Source organism: Ovis canadensis, chromosome 3, assembly GCF_042477335.2.
Source record: "Ovis canadensis isolate MfBH-ARS-UI-01 breed Bighorn chromosome 3, ARS-UI_OviCan_v2, whole genome shotgun sequence".
NCBI classification, from domain to species: domain Eukaryota; kingdom Metazoa; phylum Chordata; class Mammalia; order Artiodactyla; family Bovidae; genus Ovis; species Ovis canadensis.
The window spans coordinates 38,342,646-38,361,073 of NC_091247.1; the positions used below are offsets into that span (position 1 = coordinate 38,342,646).

The 18,428-nt window shown below is 43.5% G+C and overlaps 1 protein-coding gene and 1 long non-coding RNA gene across 8 annotated transcripts in view; one reads left to right on the forward strand and one right to left on the reverse strand.

The window, feature by feature from the left end:
* Positions 1-12,105: 12,105 nt before the first annotated feature.
* Positions 12,106-14,184, reverse strand: PCBP1 (poly(rC) binding protein 1). Its single transcript, XM_069582929.1, has one exon. The coding sequence runs from the start codon at positions 13,560-13,562 to the stop codon at positions 12,492-12,494; it is 1,071 nt and encodes a 356-aa protein (XP_069439030.1). The 5' UTR covers positions 13,563-14,184; the 3' UTR covers positions 12,106-12,491.
* A 100-nt stretch (positions 14,185-14,284) lies between these two features.
* LOC138436781 (uncharacterized) overlaps positions 14,285-18,428 on the forward strand; it is a 60,791-nt gene continuing 56,647 nt past the window's right edge. For 2 of the 7 annotated variants that reach the window (XR_011255592.1, XR_011255597.1), the window contains exons 1-3: positions 14,293-14,850; positions 15,873-15,963; positions 17,802-17,961. This is a non-coding gene — a long non-coding RNA (uncharacterized lncRNA). Of the gene's footprint in view, positions 15,168-15,872; positions 15,964-17,801; positions 17,962-18,428 lie in introns of all 7 variants that reach the window. The other 5 variants (XR_011255594.1, XR_011255595.1, XR_011255596.1 and 2 more) reach the window with 5 other exon arrangements.

The window sequence follows — 18,428 nt, forward strand, 5'->3', positions numbered from 1 at the left end:
ATTGCGGACTCCTGCAATTGCAGGTGGATTCTTTACCAGCTGAGCTACCAGGGAAGCCCTAAGGATTAATCTGCTACTGCTGCTGCTGCCAAGTCGCTTCAGTCGTGTAAACGACAGAGTTTCATCTTGATACCAAGTGGCTACCTTGAAACTATCAAGTTTCATCTTGATACCAGGGCAGGAGGTGGCTACCCTGAAAAGCCAGCAGGGCTGTGAGGCCTAGTCTAGGCTTAGCCAGGAGTTCTGCATTTGATTAGAAATGTCTTCCAGGGGCCCAGGAACAGAAAACTACACTAAGGCACATATTTGTCATTCCTGGATTATTCAAGAAATATCAATGGGATAACGAGCCAGCAATTTGGGGAAAAAACTATTAGCTTTCTCTTCCATATATACCACAATCAATTTCAGATGGATTAGATTTAAATGTAAAAGATGAAAATATAAAACACTAGAAGAAAAAACAGGATTTTTTTTTCTAATAATTGTGGTTCGGCAAGGATTTCCCAAGCGTGACACTAAAGGTAGAAACCATAAAGTTAAAGATTGATAGATTTAGCTTCTTAGTCATTAGAAACTTGTGCAGAATAAAGTTAAAAGGAAACTGACAACTTGAGGGGAAAAAATGCAGTATATGGATTAATATTTTATTATATAATGAGTTCCTCAATCAATATGAAAAATATGACCACTCCAATAGAAAAAAATGAAAAAGATGTTAATAAGTAATTCACCAAAAGAGAAATGCAAACAGCTGAGAAACATAATTTTTTCTTTCTTTTTTTAATCACCAATAACCTAAGGAATGAAAATTCACACAATGCAATGATATTTGTTTTCACCTGCCAGATTGGCAAAGAAAAATCTCTAGTCTGCTTGAGAATATGGGAAACAATATTGGGAAAATCCCTGCTAATGCAGTTTAGCCATCTTGGCTGCAAAAATCCACTCTGTAATGGTTTCTGATTACCTTTTTCAGAGAGCAGTCAAGTTCTAGAAGGTAGCATTTAGCGGAGAGATTTGCAAAAAGTTGCAAAAGGAGAAGATCTCTGTAGCTAAGCTATAATTCTGTAAATTTGTGGTTAGCTAGAATATCCTGTCAGTCTGTTAAGTTCTAGTTTCCTTTTCTTATTTTAAAATGTCTCTTCCTAAGAAATGGGTCATGAGTGCTTAGGCTACTGACCCTGAATAAAGCTTTGACTTCTTGGAGACCCAAATCCTTTGCTAAAATTTTTGGGTAAAAATTGGCCCCACCTCAGGTACGTTGAGACAGCCACCTGCTGGGCACCAAAGTGTTGGCATGAGGCCAGGAGGCCCACTCAGATGGGCTATCTCCTCCTCAGTGAGGAACAGGAGACTCACCAGTCTCCAGCCTTCTGAGCAGGTCAGATCCACCTCATCAGATACACAAATAAATCCTACTTTTGTCACCTTGTTCTGAGGAGGCAAGAATTTCCCCCCCAAGGACATTTGGTTGGGTGATGTCCTGGGATAATGACATTAAAGATCTTTCACTTTCATTGTGTAACACAGAATCAATAGAATGAAAATAAGAAGATATTATTGATACTATAAAAGTGCTAATCCTGTACTTCTCAATGCCTTCCTAGGCCAAACAGGCCCATTCACCTGGTGGTGGTGGGAAGTTAAATTAGAGGAGAATTTATTTGACTATAGGTAGGACAAAAGGAGAGCTTCCCTGGTGGCTCAGACGGTAAACAATCCACCTGCAATGTGGGAGACCTAGGTTCAATCCCTGGGTCGGGAAAATCCCCTGGAGGAGGGCATGGCAACTCACCCCAGTATTCGTGCCTGAAGAATCCCCAAGGACAGAGGAGCCTGGCAGGCTACAGTCCATGGGGTCACAGAGTTGGACACGATTGAGCAATTAAGCACAGCACAGCACAGGGCAAAAGGAAAGGATAAAACCATTAAAACTGCTGATAGGTTTGCCTATATAAAACACAAAACTCATGCACAAATATCCTTCAATTAAAAAAAAAATGGAAAAAAACTCATGCATATCAAAAAACTTCAACATTCACAACCCCTGGAATTTAGATGCACATATATTTAGGCTATAATAGATGTACACCATCACCTTACTCTAGAAGAGTTTTCAAATTTTTTGGTCTTGGGATCCCTTTACATTCAAAAACTTGCGGTTCCTAACACGCTTTTCTTGTGTGGGTTATTTTTGTTCGTATTAACTGCCTTAGAAATTGTAGCTTATATATTTAGGGTAACTCCTAAATATATAGAATGCTCTTAGAATTATTAAGATAGAAGATATTCATCTCAGGAAGAAAATGTACAAAGGATATGAAGAGGCAATCTATAAAAGAAAAACATAAATTACAAAAATCATGAAAAAAGTTTCAACATTATGAGAAATTACAGAATGCAAATTCAAATGATAAAGAGAGCCTACTTATTGCTTAACAAATTAGTAAATGTGAAAAAAAGATATAAAATCGATAACCAACAAGGAACTACTGTACAGCACAGGGAACTCTCCTCAATCTTTTGTAATAATCTCAATGGGAAAATAATTTGAAAAAGAAAAGATAAATGCATATGCATAACTGAGTTACTCTGCTATACACCTGAAACTAATCAACTATATTCCAATATAAAATAAAATTTCAAAAAAGGTAATTCCCAGTGTTGGTGGAAGTGCAGAGAAAAGGACACAGTTGTAAGGGTATACTTTGGAAAATTTTTTCTACAAAGCAGTATTTCTACAAGAGTGGTCAGGGACCCATAAGAGCTCCTTGAGACTCTTTAGGGGTCTGAGAGGTTAAAGCTATTAAAAAAAAATTTTTTTTTAAACAATTTCTCAGTTCTGCAAGGCAGTCTTTTAAAACTATTTTCATGATAACAGTGAGATGTCATTTGCCATTTTGTTCTCTCTTATTAGTGTGGAGAGCAGTTTTTCAGAGGCTAGGTGATGTTCGGTATCTCAGCAGACTGATGCAGAAGGAGATATGACCCCTCAGAATATTCTATTAAGCCAGATATTAAAAGGCTCTGCACAAGTGTCAAACTGCCACTTTTCTCACTAAACATTTTTGTTGTGGAAAATATTGTTTTTAATAAAAATATATATAACTTATGTTAACACTTAATAGGTTCATTATATTTATTTTGAAATGAATATAAAAATATTTAATTTTTTTTAATGCTATAATTCCAAGATCCCCTGGAGAAGGGCATGGCAATTCACTCCAGTATTCTTGCCTGGAGAATCACATGGACATAGTAGCCTGGCGGGCTATGTATAGTCCATAGGGTCTCAGAGAACTAGACACGACTGAAGCGACTTAGCACAGCATAGCACATAATTTTTCAGATGGTTAATATGAATAAAAACAATCCACACAAACAAAAGCCTGTTAGGAACCACAGTCTAAAGCATCAAAAATAAAGCTACCCTTTAATCCAGACTTTCCTGTTTTGATAATTTTTCATAAGAAAATAGAGATGAACCTCAAGATATTTTTCTAAGTATATTCACCATTGTATTGTTTAAGACAGTAAAATGTAAAAACAATTTAGATTCTGTAAATAGATTAGTTAAATAAATTACATCAATGTGATGAAGCACATATGGCTAATAAAAATACTACTATAAGATAGTATTTATTGATTTATTGCAGTGAAAATGTTCATAGTTGATTCTTAAAAAATAGGATATAATTTAAAAAAATTTTTTTCAACCAATAGTGCTGAGACAATTGGATATCCACATACAAAAGAAGGAATTTGGATCTGTACTCAGACCATTTACAAGAATTAGCTCAAAGTGAGTGGATCAAAGGCTTAAATCTAAGGTCATGAAGATTTATACTAATGTTTTCTTTTAAGAGTTTTATAGTGTAAGAGGTAGAACTATAAAACTCTCAGAAGAAAACATTAGTATAAATCTCCCATCCAAGTACTAACCAGGCCCAACCCTGCTTAGTTAGTATAAATCTTTATGACTGTATATTAAGCAATGGTTTCTTAGCTATGACATCCAAAGGCATTACAAAGAAAAAAATAAACTGAATTTCATCTAAATTTAAAACTTTTTGGGAATTCCTTAGTGGCCCAGTGGCTAGGACTTGGATCTCTCACTGCCGGGGCCTGGGTCCAGTCCATGGTCAGGGAACTAAGATCCTGCAAGCTGTGCGTGGTATGGCCAAAAGAAAAAATTAAACAAAATTAAAAACTTTTACACTTCAAAGAACACTATCAAGAAAGTTAAGAGACAACCCATAGAATGGGAGAAATATTTGCAGTTATCTCTCAGGTAAGATTCTATTATAGAATATATAAAGAACTCTTACAACTCAACAGCAAGATAACCTAATTTTTTAGATGGGCAAAGTATTTGAATAAACATTTCTCCAAAGAAGATATTCAAATGACTGATAAGCACAAGAAAAAATGCTCAACGAAGGAAATGCAAACCATTAGGGAAATGCCAACCGAAACCACAGTGAGGTACTATTTCACACCCACTAGGATGACTCCAAAAAAAAAAAAACCAGAAAAACTAACAGGCATTAGCAAGATGGTAGAAAAATTAGAACACTTATTCCCTGCGGATGGGAATGTAAAATGGTACAGCCACCATGTTAAACTATTTGGCAGTTCCTCAAAAGTTAAGCAGATTTACCACATGACCCAGCAATTCTACTCCTAGGTATATACTCAAAAGAAATGAAAATATATGTCCACACAAAAACTTAGAAAGCAGTGTTCCTTATAACATTATTTACAATAGCCAAAGAGTGGAAACAGCTCAAATGTCTATTGACTGATAAATGGTTAAACAACCTGCGCTACAGCCATACAATGGAATAGATTCAGCCATACAAGGGAACAAAGTATTGATATGTGTTATGGAGGAAGCCTTGAAAACATTATGCTAAGTGAAAGAAACTAGACACAAAAGGTCACATATTAGATAACTCTATCTATATGAAATATCCAGACTAAGCAAATCCATAGAGTCAGGAAGTAGATTATTGGAAGTAGAGTCAGGAAAGAGTTCCAGTTGCCAAGCACTAGGGTAGATGGGGTGTGTGAGGAATGATGAGTGAGTGGTATGGTTTTCTTTTCAAGGTGGTGAAACGTTTGGCATAAGATAGTGGTGATGATTACACAACGCTGTGAACATACTAAAACCTACAAAATTGTATACTTTAAAATGGTGAATTTTATGGTATATGAAGGATATCTGAATTTAATAAAAAGGAAAATAGTGTACCAATTAGTGTGTAGAGTATGATCCATTTTTAAAAGGCTAATACATATATTACTTTAAAAGAGTAGTATATAAAAGACTAGAGAATGTTAAGCTCTAGTCACAATAATGTAGTAATATGGGTTTTCATATGTATTATATATTTATGTATGTTCTATAAAATATGTATTGCTGTGTTAATTGAAAAATTGGGCAATAAAAGTTATTAAAGACAAAATAAAATACATGGGATTTTGTTTAAAGTATCTTGAATATTAACTTGATACTAATTTCTCATTTAAATGCTTTATTCTCTGCAATCACCCTCTGTGTTTTTTTCAGTCTAGCTTTATGGAGGCTTTTGATGACTAAGTCAAAGATCTCTCTTGGTAAATGTTACGTTGCACTTGAAAATATGTGGGTTATTTTCAAATATCTTTTGATATTGATACCTAACATAATTCCACAGTGATAAGAGAACAGAGTCTGTACGATTTCAACACCTTTATACCGTGAAATTTTTGTACCTTGTTTTATGTCCCTGGATATGTTCCAATGTCTCCTAGTTTACAGTCTATGGGAACTTGAATAGAATTTGTATCCTACCATTGTGTGAAAATTTATAAATCTTAATTATGTTGAATTGGTTCACAAAGCTTTTCAGGTCTACTATATCCTTCTACTTCTCTATGTATTCATTCTATTAATTTTTGGGAGTTTGATATTAAAACTCCAACTAAAATTTTTAATTTACCTACTTAAAAATAATTGTAATATATAGTGGAACTATATAGAAACTTGTTCTGTATTTTCCAAGCCGTCTGTAAATCTGTTATCATATTTTCATAATTAAAAAAAAAGACAAAATAAAACAATATGCAGACTCTCTGACCATTTAGACTCTCCTGGGGAAAAATCTGTTATCATACTTTCATAATTTAAAAAAATGACAAAATAAAACAATGTGCAGACTCTCTGACCTTTTAGACTCTCTTGGGGCAATTTTTCTGGCCTAGTAGGACAACCCAAAATGGTGGTTAGGGGCTTCCCTGGTGGCTGAGAGGTAAAGAATCCACCTGCCAATGCAGGAGACACGTGTTTGATCTCTGATCTGGGAAGATCCCACATGCCAAGGGGAACTAAATCCGTGTGCCACAACTACTGAGCCTGTGGTCTAGAGCCTGCGAGCCCAACTACGGAAGCCCTAACGCCCTAAAGCCCATGTTCCGCAACAAGAGAAGCCACCACAATGAGAAACCCGTACATCACAACTAGAGAAAGCCGGAGCAGCAATCAAGACCCAGTACGGCCAGAAATAAGTAAATAAATAAACATTAACCCCACCCCCCAAAAAAACCCCCGAAACAAACAAAACCAAAATGGTGGTTAGAAAGCAGCTTGAGAGCCACACTGTGCTCAAATACTGGCTCTGCCTCCCATTGGCTCTGTAGCCTTGGACAAGTCATCTCATTGCTGCGTGCCTCAGTTTCCTCACCTGTAAAGTGGCATCAGAATAATATGTACCTCACAGGGCCTTGTAGATTCAAGGAGTGAATTCATTTAAAGTGCTTGGAGCAGTGCTTTGCACACAACAAGCTTTTGATAAATGTTAGCCAGTCCTGGAGATGTTGCTGGCATGGCTCAGGTTGCAGGCTGGAGAATGACCACATCTGACCTCACTGACGTCCTGTTGGGAGCCAGTAGGAGAAGGTTCTCTTGAGGACCCGTTGAACAAGCCCCCAAAATGCTTTCTGAAATAGAGGTAAACTATCAAATGATGGCATGGGTTTTCATCTCCATGAAGGCAGGTTTAAGAAAGTGCATCTATCTCCTTGCTGTTGCTGCATAGCTCAGGGAATAAGTGATTTGGGGTCTTCTACCACCTGAGTGAGTGACTGGGGAATGTGTTTGCTCTCACTGAAGAAGAGCTGCCTCAGTTCCCCACGAAGATGTGCTCAGCCTCGAGGCAGATGTCTGGAGTCTTAAGAGGTTGCTGGGAGGAGAAGGGGGCAGCTAGAGTTATACTCTCCTTACTTTAGTGTCCAGGGGACACTCAGGGGAGCCATAGCCACTTCATAGAGCCCTCACTGCCAGGGCCTAGAGAGGGGGAAGGAAGGTGTGGGGGCCTGGGTCTGCTGGTGGGACGGCTTACTCTGCCTGCCTGTGTGTAACCTTCCCTGGCACAGACCCCTGTGCCTTCCCCTCTCCTGCCCTCTCTGCTTCCCCATAAAGTCTAAAGGTGCCAGCACCTTCAGATGTTCAGAGCAAATGTCTCTGGTAGTTCCTTCCTTTCTGCTTTTTCCTCCATCAAGACCTGGTTGAATAGTTATCTAAAATGCCAAGCTGGGCTTATTGCTGCCAGGTTTTTTGTTAACTTCCCTTTTTCTTAAGAGTGTTTACAGAAGGCATGTGTGTCAAAAGTGGGTCCTGTGGCAGGAAGAGAAGCAGAGGTAGGTGCCCATGAAGGCAGTATCATTTCCCCAGGCAACCATGGATATTATCTAATCCGGTTATCTCAGATGAAGGATTGAAACCCAGAAAGGTGAGCAATTTGTCCAAAATCACCTAGAGCCAGGACTAGAACTCAGGTCTCTTGCTCATCAGTATAAATTTCCTTGCAGAATTTTCATGCTAAAAGAGCAGGAGCCCCAGAACCTAGGAAAGGAATGAAGAGGACATACAGGGACAGATTATGAAGAAACAAATGCTTTTCCAAATGCAAGGATGTCCAAACAGAATGACTTTGGAGAACTGTAAGAAGCTGGCAGGCTTTGCACTGGTGGGAACAGATCCCAAAGGGTCTGGAAACTCCACTGAGTTTGGATTTTCTTTTGAAGACCACGGGTGGAGATGGGACTTGACGGCCTTTAAGCATGGGAGTGATGTGATCAGATTGGAATCTTCAGGTGACCAGGCCAGGCAAGGTGGCCAGAGGACTCGGCAGTGGGCAGCTCCTCTGACGATGACTGCCTATTTATATGTTTGGCTGGGTGCTGTCTTTTTGGCAGGAGGTGACAGGCCCAGCAATGCTGGACCATATGTGATTCACTTCTTGGGGTGGGGTGAGGGTGGTGGTGGTGAGGTGGATTCAGCTCACAAACCTCAAGCTCTTGGCAAACAAGTGACAGAGAATAGGTAACTGCTCTAGGGGGTGAACCCTAAAATGGTGATGCACTGCCCAGTGGTTCTGCTGGCAGGGGTGGGGTACATGGCGGTGATATACTTGTGTGGAGTGGGGCAATGGAGGGTATAGGGGTTGGGGAAAGACTAGCCTTCTAAATACAGGGGACAACTTCGGGGGTCTGACACAAAAGCTTGTCAAGCTGTTTAGCCTCCTCCAGACTGTGGCAGTGGCTGAGGCCTAACAGCTGGTGGCAGGAATGATGGGGCTGTGAGAAGAAACACAGCAACTGCAGAGGGTGTGCATCCATTTTCAGTCCTCAGTCCAGAAGAGGACAGGATGGGCTCAGGCTGCCCCAAAGAGAAAGGGGAGCACTCTTGAAGTGTGAGTGCCCGTAAGAGAGGGGACAAAGTGGATTCAACTGTAACAGTCAAACCAACTTGCGGGACATCTGACAGTCACTGCCCCAAGGCTCTATTTAGTCTTCTCAAACCTGCAGCTTTCATTTTCAGCTTTCTGCTGCCTCCTTATTATTCTGCCTTTAGTGAGGTTTCTTTCAAAAACAACAAAAAACCAGAAGACTTTTCCCCCAGTTTTTCCCCATCAAGTTATTGTCCTATTTCTTTTCCTCCTTTGTACCAAGCATTTGAGCCATCTACACTCCTGTCTTCACTGCTTTGGCCCCCAAGCCCTCCTCTCCTGCAGCAATCTGGCTTCTCAGCATCTCTCTTCTGAAATTGTTTCCTAAGGATGAGTTGGTGATGGACAGGGAGGCCTGGTGTGCTGCGATTCATGGGGTCACGGAGTCGGACACAACTCAGCGACTGAACTGAACTGAACTGAACTGAAGGATACCCATGACATTGAAATTATCTTCTCCAGTGTCCCCTTTAATCTCCAAAATGACTGGAGGAAAGGGGATTTTAAAAAGTTATTAAAAATTAAGACTTCAGTTTATCTTATTAACATTTATGTTTATCTTTTCTAAGATATTTCAAATTATGCATGTATATAGTTTATAAATAAGCATAATGACTACAGACACAAGTAATTTATTGACAAATGAGCATGTAATAAGGACTTTTTATAAAAGGGGTACACTTTAAGAAAATATTTGGAGATGACTGGTTTTCAAGATAAAGCCCAAACCCTTATTTTGGCACTGAAAGCTGTTTATAATTTAGTCTCAAATGATTCCACGACTTCCTCCACCTCCCCTTCCCTCCCTTACCAGGTATCATGCTCTAACTACAATGGGCTATTACACATCTCCCAAGTGCACCAAAACTTAAAGAGTTTTAGTTCAAAGTATTTTTGCACCTAGTAGATGTCCAATAAACCTTAAAACCTTGTAGTTACTGCCTTATTGTCATTGCACTGGCCTTGAAACTTTCCTCCTTGACCATTTTCAAGGGTGCTATTCTGGTTTCTCTCCTGCTGCCTTTATTTCTTCTTTGGCTGCATCCTTCATATTCCTTCCAAAAATACTTGCTGAGCCCTTGTTGTATGTCAGGCATGGTGACAGGCACTAGAAATATAGCGGTGAACAATTAAACTAGATCCCTTTACCACCAGGTTATACCCCAAAGCTCAGTCTCTAACCCTTTCCTCTCCTTGTCTCCCTGTAGCTGATTCCCTTTCAGTGTCTTCTATTTCAAGCTACTTGTTGAGTATTTCTGCCTGCAAATACTCCAATTACCAGATCTGACTTCTCATTCCATATGTCTTTTTTTCTCGCCCCCCTCAAGCACTTTCAATCTCTCTTGCATTGGTGGCCCCTTCTATATGAATTTCTATTGAAAACTACTTCCCCATCAATATTAGAACCTGCTTACCTGAGGCATTTTTCTAACTGCTGTTCTTGCCTTTATTCTAAGCTGCCAGTCTTTCTATCCTATCCATTCTTGCTACCTAAATCATTAGTCTACAAATTAGTGTCAGCTTTGCCTTTGAAGCAGTGGGAAGGAAAATGGTTTGAGGAAAATGAGGCCTACTTTTTATAGGGCATTGGAATCATTCCCCCAGCAAGTTTCAGGGACATCTCACAAACCATTTAGCTTGGTGTCTCAGGGTCCAACCTAATTATCCCCTCCTATTCTACACAGACAAGAGCTCATTATTTCTAGAAGACATTGAACCCATTTCTGGGTCTTCGCTAGGGTCTCCCTAACTTATCCTGGCCCAAGACAACTACCTTCTCTCAGCTTATCATTTAGTAAACATTGCTTTCTTTCAGTATTTCTCGGCCCATAGGGCCTTTGGCTTTTCACAATCTATGTTGAAGTTTACTGTCTTGTAAGCACTGTTCTGTTTTACACATGCTTGCCCCACCCTCCCCCCAACCCCAAACCCAGGAGACGCTGATTTCAACAGCTCCATCTTATACAGAGCTTAAGTAATTCGCTCATGGCCACAGGGGCAAAATGCAAATTTAAATTCAGGTTTGACTCCAGGATTTGTGCTCCTTGTGACCACCTGCCTGACTTCACTCTACTGTGAAGTACATAATAGACCCCAATCTTACCTCGAGGGACCCTGGGAACTAGGTCTGTACCTCTGAAAAAAGATGCCCTGCAGAGAAGAAACCTCAACAGGTATTTATGGTGGCTAATACTCCCCTCCCACAGGGATTTCTCTGTGATCTCCCACATTGCCTGGTTTGAACTACACACTTTGGCACCTAATTGTGTTTTCCTAATCTGTTTCTTGTGTGTTTTTGCCTACTAGTAGAAAAATTTCCTCATCAGATTCAGCCTAGATATACTGGCTGACAGGAGGCTGCTAGGCCTTTACAGCAAAATCTTCCTTCTCCCCCGGTGAAGAGAATTAGCGGCACTAATTCCGAACCTTTCCGAGTCTTGTTAAAAATGCGGTCTTCTGATGAGATTTGGGGTGGGACCCAGGAATCTGCATTTTTAACATTAAAGTCATTCTTCGGCGGTTGTCAACGGATCAGCCTACATTCCTGCCGGTGTGGACTGCCCCATTTAGGCAGAATTATTTCCTGGTACAATGATTTCTCTAAACATTGCACACAGTTGAAGAATTATAAGCTGGGCCTCCTTTGTTTCTGGATACACCACTTGGCAGGTGTGACATCCTCTGACAGGCTACTTGCCACAGGTGCTATGCTCGACACGTGCGCCCCGCTGGTACCATCCCCCTTCAGTCCTGCTGCCCAAACACCACCCTCTATGCCTACCACCACCCTGCAGCACCTACCCTCTCCCCCAGCCCTTAGACCCACCCTAGCCCCCTTCCCTTCCCTCCCCCTCAGCCCCTCCCTTCACCCCCAGCCAGCCCTTCCCTCCCCCACGTCTTCTCTGGGCCCCCCAGGCTCCTCCCACCTCAGAAGATTTTTTTGTTCCTGGCTAAGAGTTTTGCACATGGGATTGGGGGTGGGGCTGGGGCCGGCTGGACTAGAGGACACACTACCATTCATCAGAGGTCCTACAGAATGGGCATACTCTTCCAATCTGAGAAAACCCTCATGTTTTCTCTACCAGAGAAATGTGCAAAGGCCTCTCTCTGGAACCTAGCTGGAGGGATGTCACTCTCCAAGAGAGCCTTCCATCTCTGCAAACACCCCAAAGCAGGCCCAGCCTGCCGGGTTCCTTTGTTGGGATGAGAGGGAATGGAATCTTACCAACAAGATGAAAAGGGTTGGAGAAAATACCAGGAACGGGCCCACCTTTCTTCCTACAAAGGCCTAACGCTAAAAGGGGAGGAAAAAAAAGGCACCAACAAAGAGTTTAAGATAGCAGTTCCCAGCTTTTTCAAATATGAAGCATTTTTTAACCAATCCATTTTTTAATTCTTAAATTCTTGACATTACAGAACTAAACTGAAATTTATTAACATTCCACTCTTACATTTCTTATCGACAAACAGAAATAAAATTCATGAGCCAAAAACCCAAAACAAAACTAAAAACAGGGAAAAGCTTATAAAACTAAATATGGATCCCAGCATTAACAGCTGAACAGAGAATGTGATTTTTAAATTCTTAGCGGATGATAAAGTTGTGGAGAAACTGAACACTTACAAATTATTTAAAACCTGGAATCACTGACCAGAAATTACACAGTTGGATCATGGGAAAACAGCAGAAAGGGTTATGAGAGAACCTACACTGTTCTAGCTGCACCCCATGCCCTTCTCAGAAGAAAGCCTGGCATTGATTAGATATTGGGCCAGACTAATACTGGCAGCAGAACCAGTGATAGTAACCTGCCTACCAGAAGAGCCTTCCACTGGGTTGGCAATTTTGATCTGGGCCCCGGACATCTGGCGGATCTCATTAATGTTGGCGCCTTGGCGCCCGATTATGCAGCCAATTAAGTTATTTGGAATGGTGAGTTCATGGGTGGTTTGAGTAGATGCATCCAAACTTGCCCAATAGCCTTTCACCTCTGGAGAGCTGGAGTCAATTCCGGCGAATCCGGTCCCGCCGTGCATCATGGCAAAGTGAGACTGTTGTCTTGCCACCTGGTTCAGCTTGGCCAGATCGAGCGGAGAAATGGTGTGTTGTCCTTGAATCGAGTAGGCATCTAGAGGTGGTCCCTCCAGGTCATGAGTGGCGTGGGGGTAGCCCGCAGCGTCGCTGCACCGATCTTGGCCGCCCGCGCAGATGACTGGAGAGCTGGCCGGCATGGGCTGGTACGGAATGGTCATGACTCTCCCTTGCGGAGACTGGGAGAGCGTCTCCAGCATGACCAGGCAGATCTGCTTGACACACTCGGTGACAGACTGCGGCACGCCAGCAATGGTGATGGCCCGCTCGGTGGAGTTGGGCAGCATATCCCCCGCCACCTGGACCTGGGCCCCGGTACTCTCGCGGATCTCTTTGATCTTACACCCGCCTTTCCCAATCAGGGAGCCGCACTGGGTGGCCGGCACCACCAGCCTCAGGGTGACCGGGGGCCTGCTGGCCGCCGTGCTGTTGGTCATGGAGCTGTTGATATCTTCTTCCAGCTTGTCGATGATCATAGCGAAGGCCTTAAAGATGGCATTGGTGGGGCCGGTCAGAGTGATGATTCTCTCCGGGCAATTCCCCTCCGAGATGTTGATCCGCGCGCCACTCTCCTCGCGGATCCTCTTAACCGACTCCCCTTTCTTCCCAATGATGCTTCCTACTTCCTTTCCGTGCATAAGCAGCCGAATGGTGAGAGTCACATTTAGTCCACTTTCAGTCACACCGGCATCCATGGCGAGCGGCGGGCGGCGTTCGGGGGAGTTGGGCTCGTTACGTGGTCAAGTCTTTGGCGGCTGGCGGGGGGAGGGGAGGTGTAGGCCCAAAACTGCCGGCGCGAGGCGAGCGAGGGCCGCGGGAGCGAGCGGGCGCGGGCGGGAGGCCGCGGCGTCGTCGCAGGGGCGGGCGGCGGCGGCGGAGGGGGCGAGCGGGGCCGGGAGCGGCGGGCGGGCGGGTGGGCGAGGGCGCGGCGGTGGCGACTCCGGCGGCAGCCTCGGCGGTCTGGGCGGGGCGGGAAGCCCGCTTTCAACCCCGCGTACCCTCTGACCCCGGAAGTGCTTGCTGCGCAGGACCCCTTGAAAAAAAAATGAGGACCCATCCTTTTTAGGTCACAAGATTGCGCCAACCCCAATAGAGTAGTTTTTCAAAAACTCTCTAAATAGGCTAGCATTGAAAATAAAGAACCGCTGGGCAGAAGCTGTGGTTCCGGCAAAATTTTAAGACGAACACGTATTTTATTAACCCCAGAAGGCGCCGGCAGACGTTTGGAAATGGCAGTGTTGTGCTTGGGAGCGACACATTATTTCCCGCCGTACAAAAGCGGTTTGAGTGAGGAGCGACACGGGCAGCCCTGGCCGTAACTGCAGGCGGCTGCTAGGACGCCGCGGGTTTAAAACGTGCGCGTGAGGCGATCAGAGCGCATGCGCAAGGGTGTGGGGAGGACGGGAGGGGCAGCCGCGGTCTTCCGGGGGGGAGGGGAGGCGAGACGAAGCCTGTGGGGCGGGCGCCCGCTTGGACGGGCACGTGGGGCCCCTTCGTCCTCAGCGTTCGGGCGCCCCGCACCAGTCCCCACCCCCGCCCCGGCCCTGTGGCGGCAGCCGGTGGGGAGAAAGACTAAAATCATCCCGCGCCGCTGCCATTAGAGTCGCGGCTGTGCTGATGGTTTCTGGGAAGTGCTAGAAACGGGGCCATAAAGAGAATGGCGTCCATTTACATAATGCTTTGTCTGCATTTTGCAACTCTTCGTTAAGCCCGCAGAAACCCCACCTCCTACGCTGGTGTCGTTTTAGTCGCTGCCGCCTCGTCACACGTTTAAGACAATGGCGTGCATTTATCCGGTCTCTTGGGGGGGTTCCTGCGGTTTCCCCCGCGAGGGTTACGCTCCCGCTGCTGCTTTTCGGCACCTTCCCTGCTCAGCGCAGCCATCGCGCCCGCGCTGTCCGGGGGCGGCCCCCAGCTGGGCCCGCCATCTTGGAGGACCTTTCCTGAGGGTGTGGAGCCGAGCGGCCCGCCCGCTAATAAAAGGTCGCTGGGGCCGTTGGTGCGCCAGTTGTGATTTCTGCCGGTTCCCTTTTCCTTCGGTTGAGCCTGACAGAACAGGCCGAGTGCGCTGTGTGCTTTAGGATCCCTTAGGGAAAGCGGCTAACGTGGCGGTCCCTCAGTCCCCCGCCCCCTTCCCCGCGGGGGTGGCCGCCATATTTGCTGAACACAAAATGGCGACACGTGTCCTGGATTCGTCGCCAACGAGAAATTGGGGTCGCCCTGAAAACTTTAGAATGCGCCCCTCTCCCACCCCACCCACGGTATGGGGCCTTCTCCGCGCAACGAGTGCTGTGACCAGAGTAGGTTGAAACCGCGTAGCCTGGTCCCAACCTCAGCGGGGAATTTTTTTGTTTTTTAATACTTATTTGGCCGCGCCAGGTCGTAATTGCGCCATGTGGGATCTTCAGTCTTCATTGCAGCATACAGGATCTTTTAGTTGCAGCATGTGGACTCATTTCCCTGACCAGGGCTGGAACCTGGGGCCCCCTACATTATGAGCAGAGTCTTAGCCACTGGACCACCAGGGAAGTTCCATCAGCGGGCGAATTTTAATACATATCTCATTAATTTGCAACAGGACCGCGATTAATTGTAGAAAGTAGGCATCCTATCCAGTCCCTAGCTCGTTATGTTTAATAATGAATGGATAAGTGGGGGCACAGTACCAAAACATTTAGCAATCACTAAGGAATGAGATGAGAAATTACTGCTTTCCCAGACTTATAAGATAGGCTGTTGTGCTGGAGAGAGAAAAAAATGGTATTATAAAATTCCTTTTTTAAAAGCAATTTCCATGAAGCGTCTAGGTTACCTATGACCTTTTTCATAGGCCGGCTTGGCCAGTGAACCTCAGTTTACCTCAACCGTTAACTTGTAGACTAGAAGGGAAGGACATTCCTTGCGCATTTACCAGTGCTAGATCCTCCGCTAACAGTTTTGCTGCATACTGTTTTTAATTTTTACGATGAGTCTCTGAAGTACGTGTTCTCTCTTTTTTTTAACAGATGAATTCATTTAGGCCCAGGGAGATGAAGTGACTAATTGAAGGTCACACAGTATCCAGGATGGATTCCAGACCTTCTGATAAACTTATTGGTGAGCACATTTTCAAATTTTTCTCTAAGTCAGGGTTTTAGAGTTTAAATACTATTTGGACGTTTAGGTGATCTTGTCATTTAAAGGAATTCCTCAGGTAACTTCTTGATGCATAGTCATCCCCTGTATGTATCTGTTTGGGAATTCCCAGTTTTCCCTGGTGTGAGCTATGCCTGTAAGGGGCTTAGATGCCTTTTTTTTTCTTTTTTTAAATGTGTCTGGATGAGGCTAGAGAGAAGGAAGTGATTCAGCCCTGCATGAAGGCTCAAGTATTTGTCAGTCCGGCCTGCTCTGTGGCACATTTGAACTTACCTGGCTCTGTGGGAGCAGTTTCTCTGTATGACTCATTTGCTTCCTTCAGCTACACATGGGCATGACTTCCTCCTTCCCCACCCCAACCTCCACCCAGGTGAAAATAAATAAACTTAACTCTGGCGCCAGGCCTCCATTTCTTCACAGATACTGACTGAGCGTGACAGTGTTAGATAAATTTCGGTCTGTGGACTTTTCAGTTCATTGTAACAACTTGTGGACCAAGCAACAAATATGTGCCTAAATAGGGCTGTGTTGTATTGGTGGAGAGAAGGGCTTTTTACTTCTTTTCACTTACACTGATCTTGTGTATTAGACTCTCCAAAGGGCCTTCACATTACCCTAGAGAGTCCCACAGACAGCTTTAATAGATAGGCACATAACAGTAACAGTGACAGTCATAGCAGTAAGTGCTTACTGTGTGCCGGGCACTATTTGAACTTTTATTTTGTTATTTCAGTGGTTCTTACATTTTTAAAAGCAAACCACTATGAAAAATATGTTTTACATAATAACTGAAACATATACACACTTACATGAAGAAATGAAAATATTGCAAAAACTACTTACTCATACTACATGCAGTGTACTTTGGTAATTTCTGTTCTCTACTTTTTAAAGAAGGAGATGCACGTCAAACTAAAGAGGTGAAAACCTTGTTAAAACTTAGGAGACAACAAAAGGAGTAAATTACAATTTACAAAGTAATTATAATCAAGAATTATCCTAAAAAAAAAAAAACAAACCTAACGTGATTCAAAGCATTCTGGTCCTCTGCCACCTGTTTCTTTTCCCTAAAGAAAATTTTATTCACTGGGTCTTTCTTCCCAAGACTGCATAGTGAAATTGCTCAGTCATGTCCGACTCTTTGTGACCCCATGGACTGTAGCCTACCAGGTTCCTCTGTCCATGGGATTTTCCAGGCAAGAATACTGGAGTTGGTTGCCATTTTCTTCTCCAGGAGATCTTTGCGACTCAGGGATTGAACCCAGGTCTCCTGCATTGTAGGCAGACGCATTACCGTCTGAGCCACCAGGAAAGTCATAAACGTTTTCTTCCAGATGTATTTATTTAATCTCTTTATGTCTGAATATGTCTGGGACTTTAATCACCTTCCCAACAAAGCCTTCCCTTTCCCAGCTCTCAGCACCAACCTCTTCAGAGTCTTATAGCCCTTCCCTTGGGTAGGCCACATTTCGCTGTTGATGAAATTGTAGCGTCTTGCTGTTGGTAATGTGTTGTAAGGGCCTCAGGTGTTTTACGTGACCCTGAGATCAGGCAAAGAGGGCACTGGACATGGGAATTGGTGGCTCTGGCCCCTAGCTCCAGCTCTGCCACTGGCTAGCTTTTAGACTTCTATAATCAAGTTCATTTATCTGAGCCTCAGTTTTCCCGTCTATAAAACAGGAGAGTAAATGCTCTCTAAGGCCCCTTCTGTCTAGATGATCTGGGTTATTTATTCCTGGGAGGGAGGGTTGTGTAAATGTTTTACTCATGTACAATAAATTCTCCACTTTCTTCCTCAGACCTGCACTATCTTGTGGATATGTGAATGAATTCCACACCTCCCATTTTACAGATGAAGCCACTGAGATACAGAGTAACTGACTAAATAGTCACCACCCCACCCTTGGAGCCTCACATGACTCTTCCAGATTGGTTAAAGGGTTTAACAAGGTTGGCAAGGTGAGTCAGGCTTTCGCTTTGGAAATTGAAACATAGAATTTTTACTTCCTTTGACCTCACATAGATACGTTATATAAAACTTTTCAAAGTGTTATTTAATCATCACAGTCACTTTTGCCAGTGAAAGACCCAACTTTGGATCACAGTAGTCAAGCGACTTGCCCAAGGTTACACAGCTTGTTAGGACCTCACCTGGGGATCTTGACTGAATAATTGTGGATTATTCCTTTTCTTGGCTTCTCATACTGTGTCACTGACTTTAACACATGGGATAACTTTGTCAAATTCAAAATGTTTTCTATCCAGTCATTATTTTTCTGTCCCAGAACATCCAATTTGTTTATGTTAGGTTCCTGACACTTTTGGTTCAAGAGACTCTCCTCTCTCTGGTTCTCTAATGTTTACATTTGTGGATTTGGGAAGTGGTGGGAATAAGACTTAAGTTCTCTTGGGGCAGGGACCACTTT

Coding starts and splice junctions, on each gene's coding strand:
- PCBP1 (XM_069582929.1), bottom strand. CDS start 13,562: ATGGATGCCGGTGTGACTGAAAGTGGACTAAATGTGACTCTCACCATT.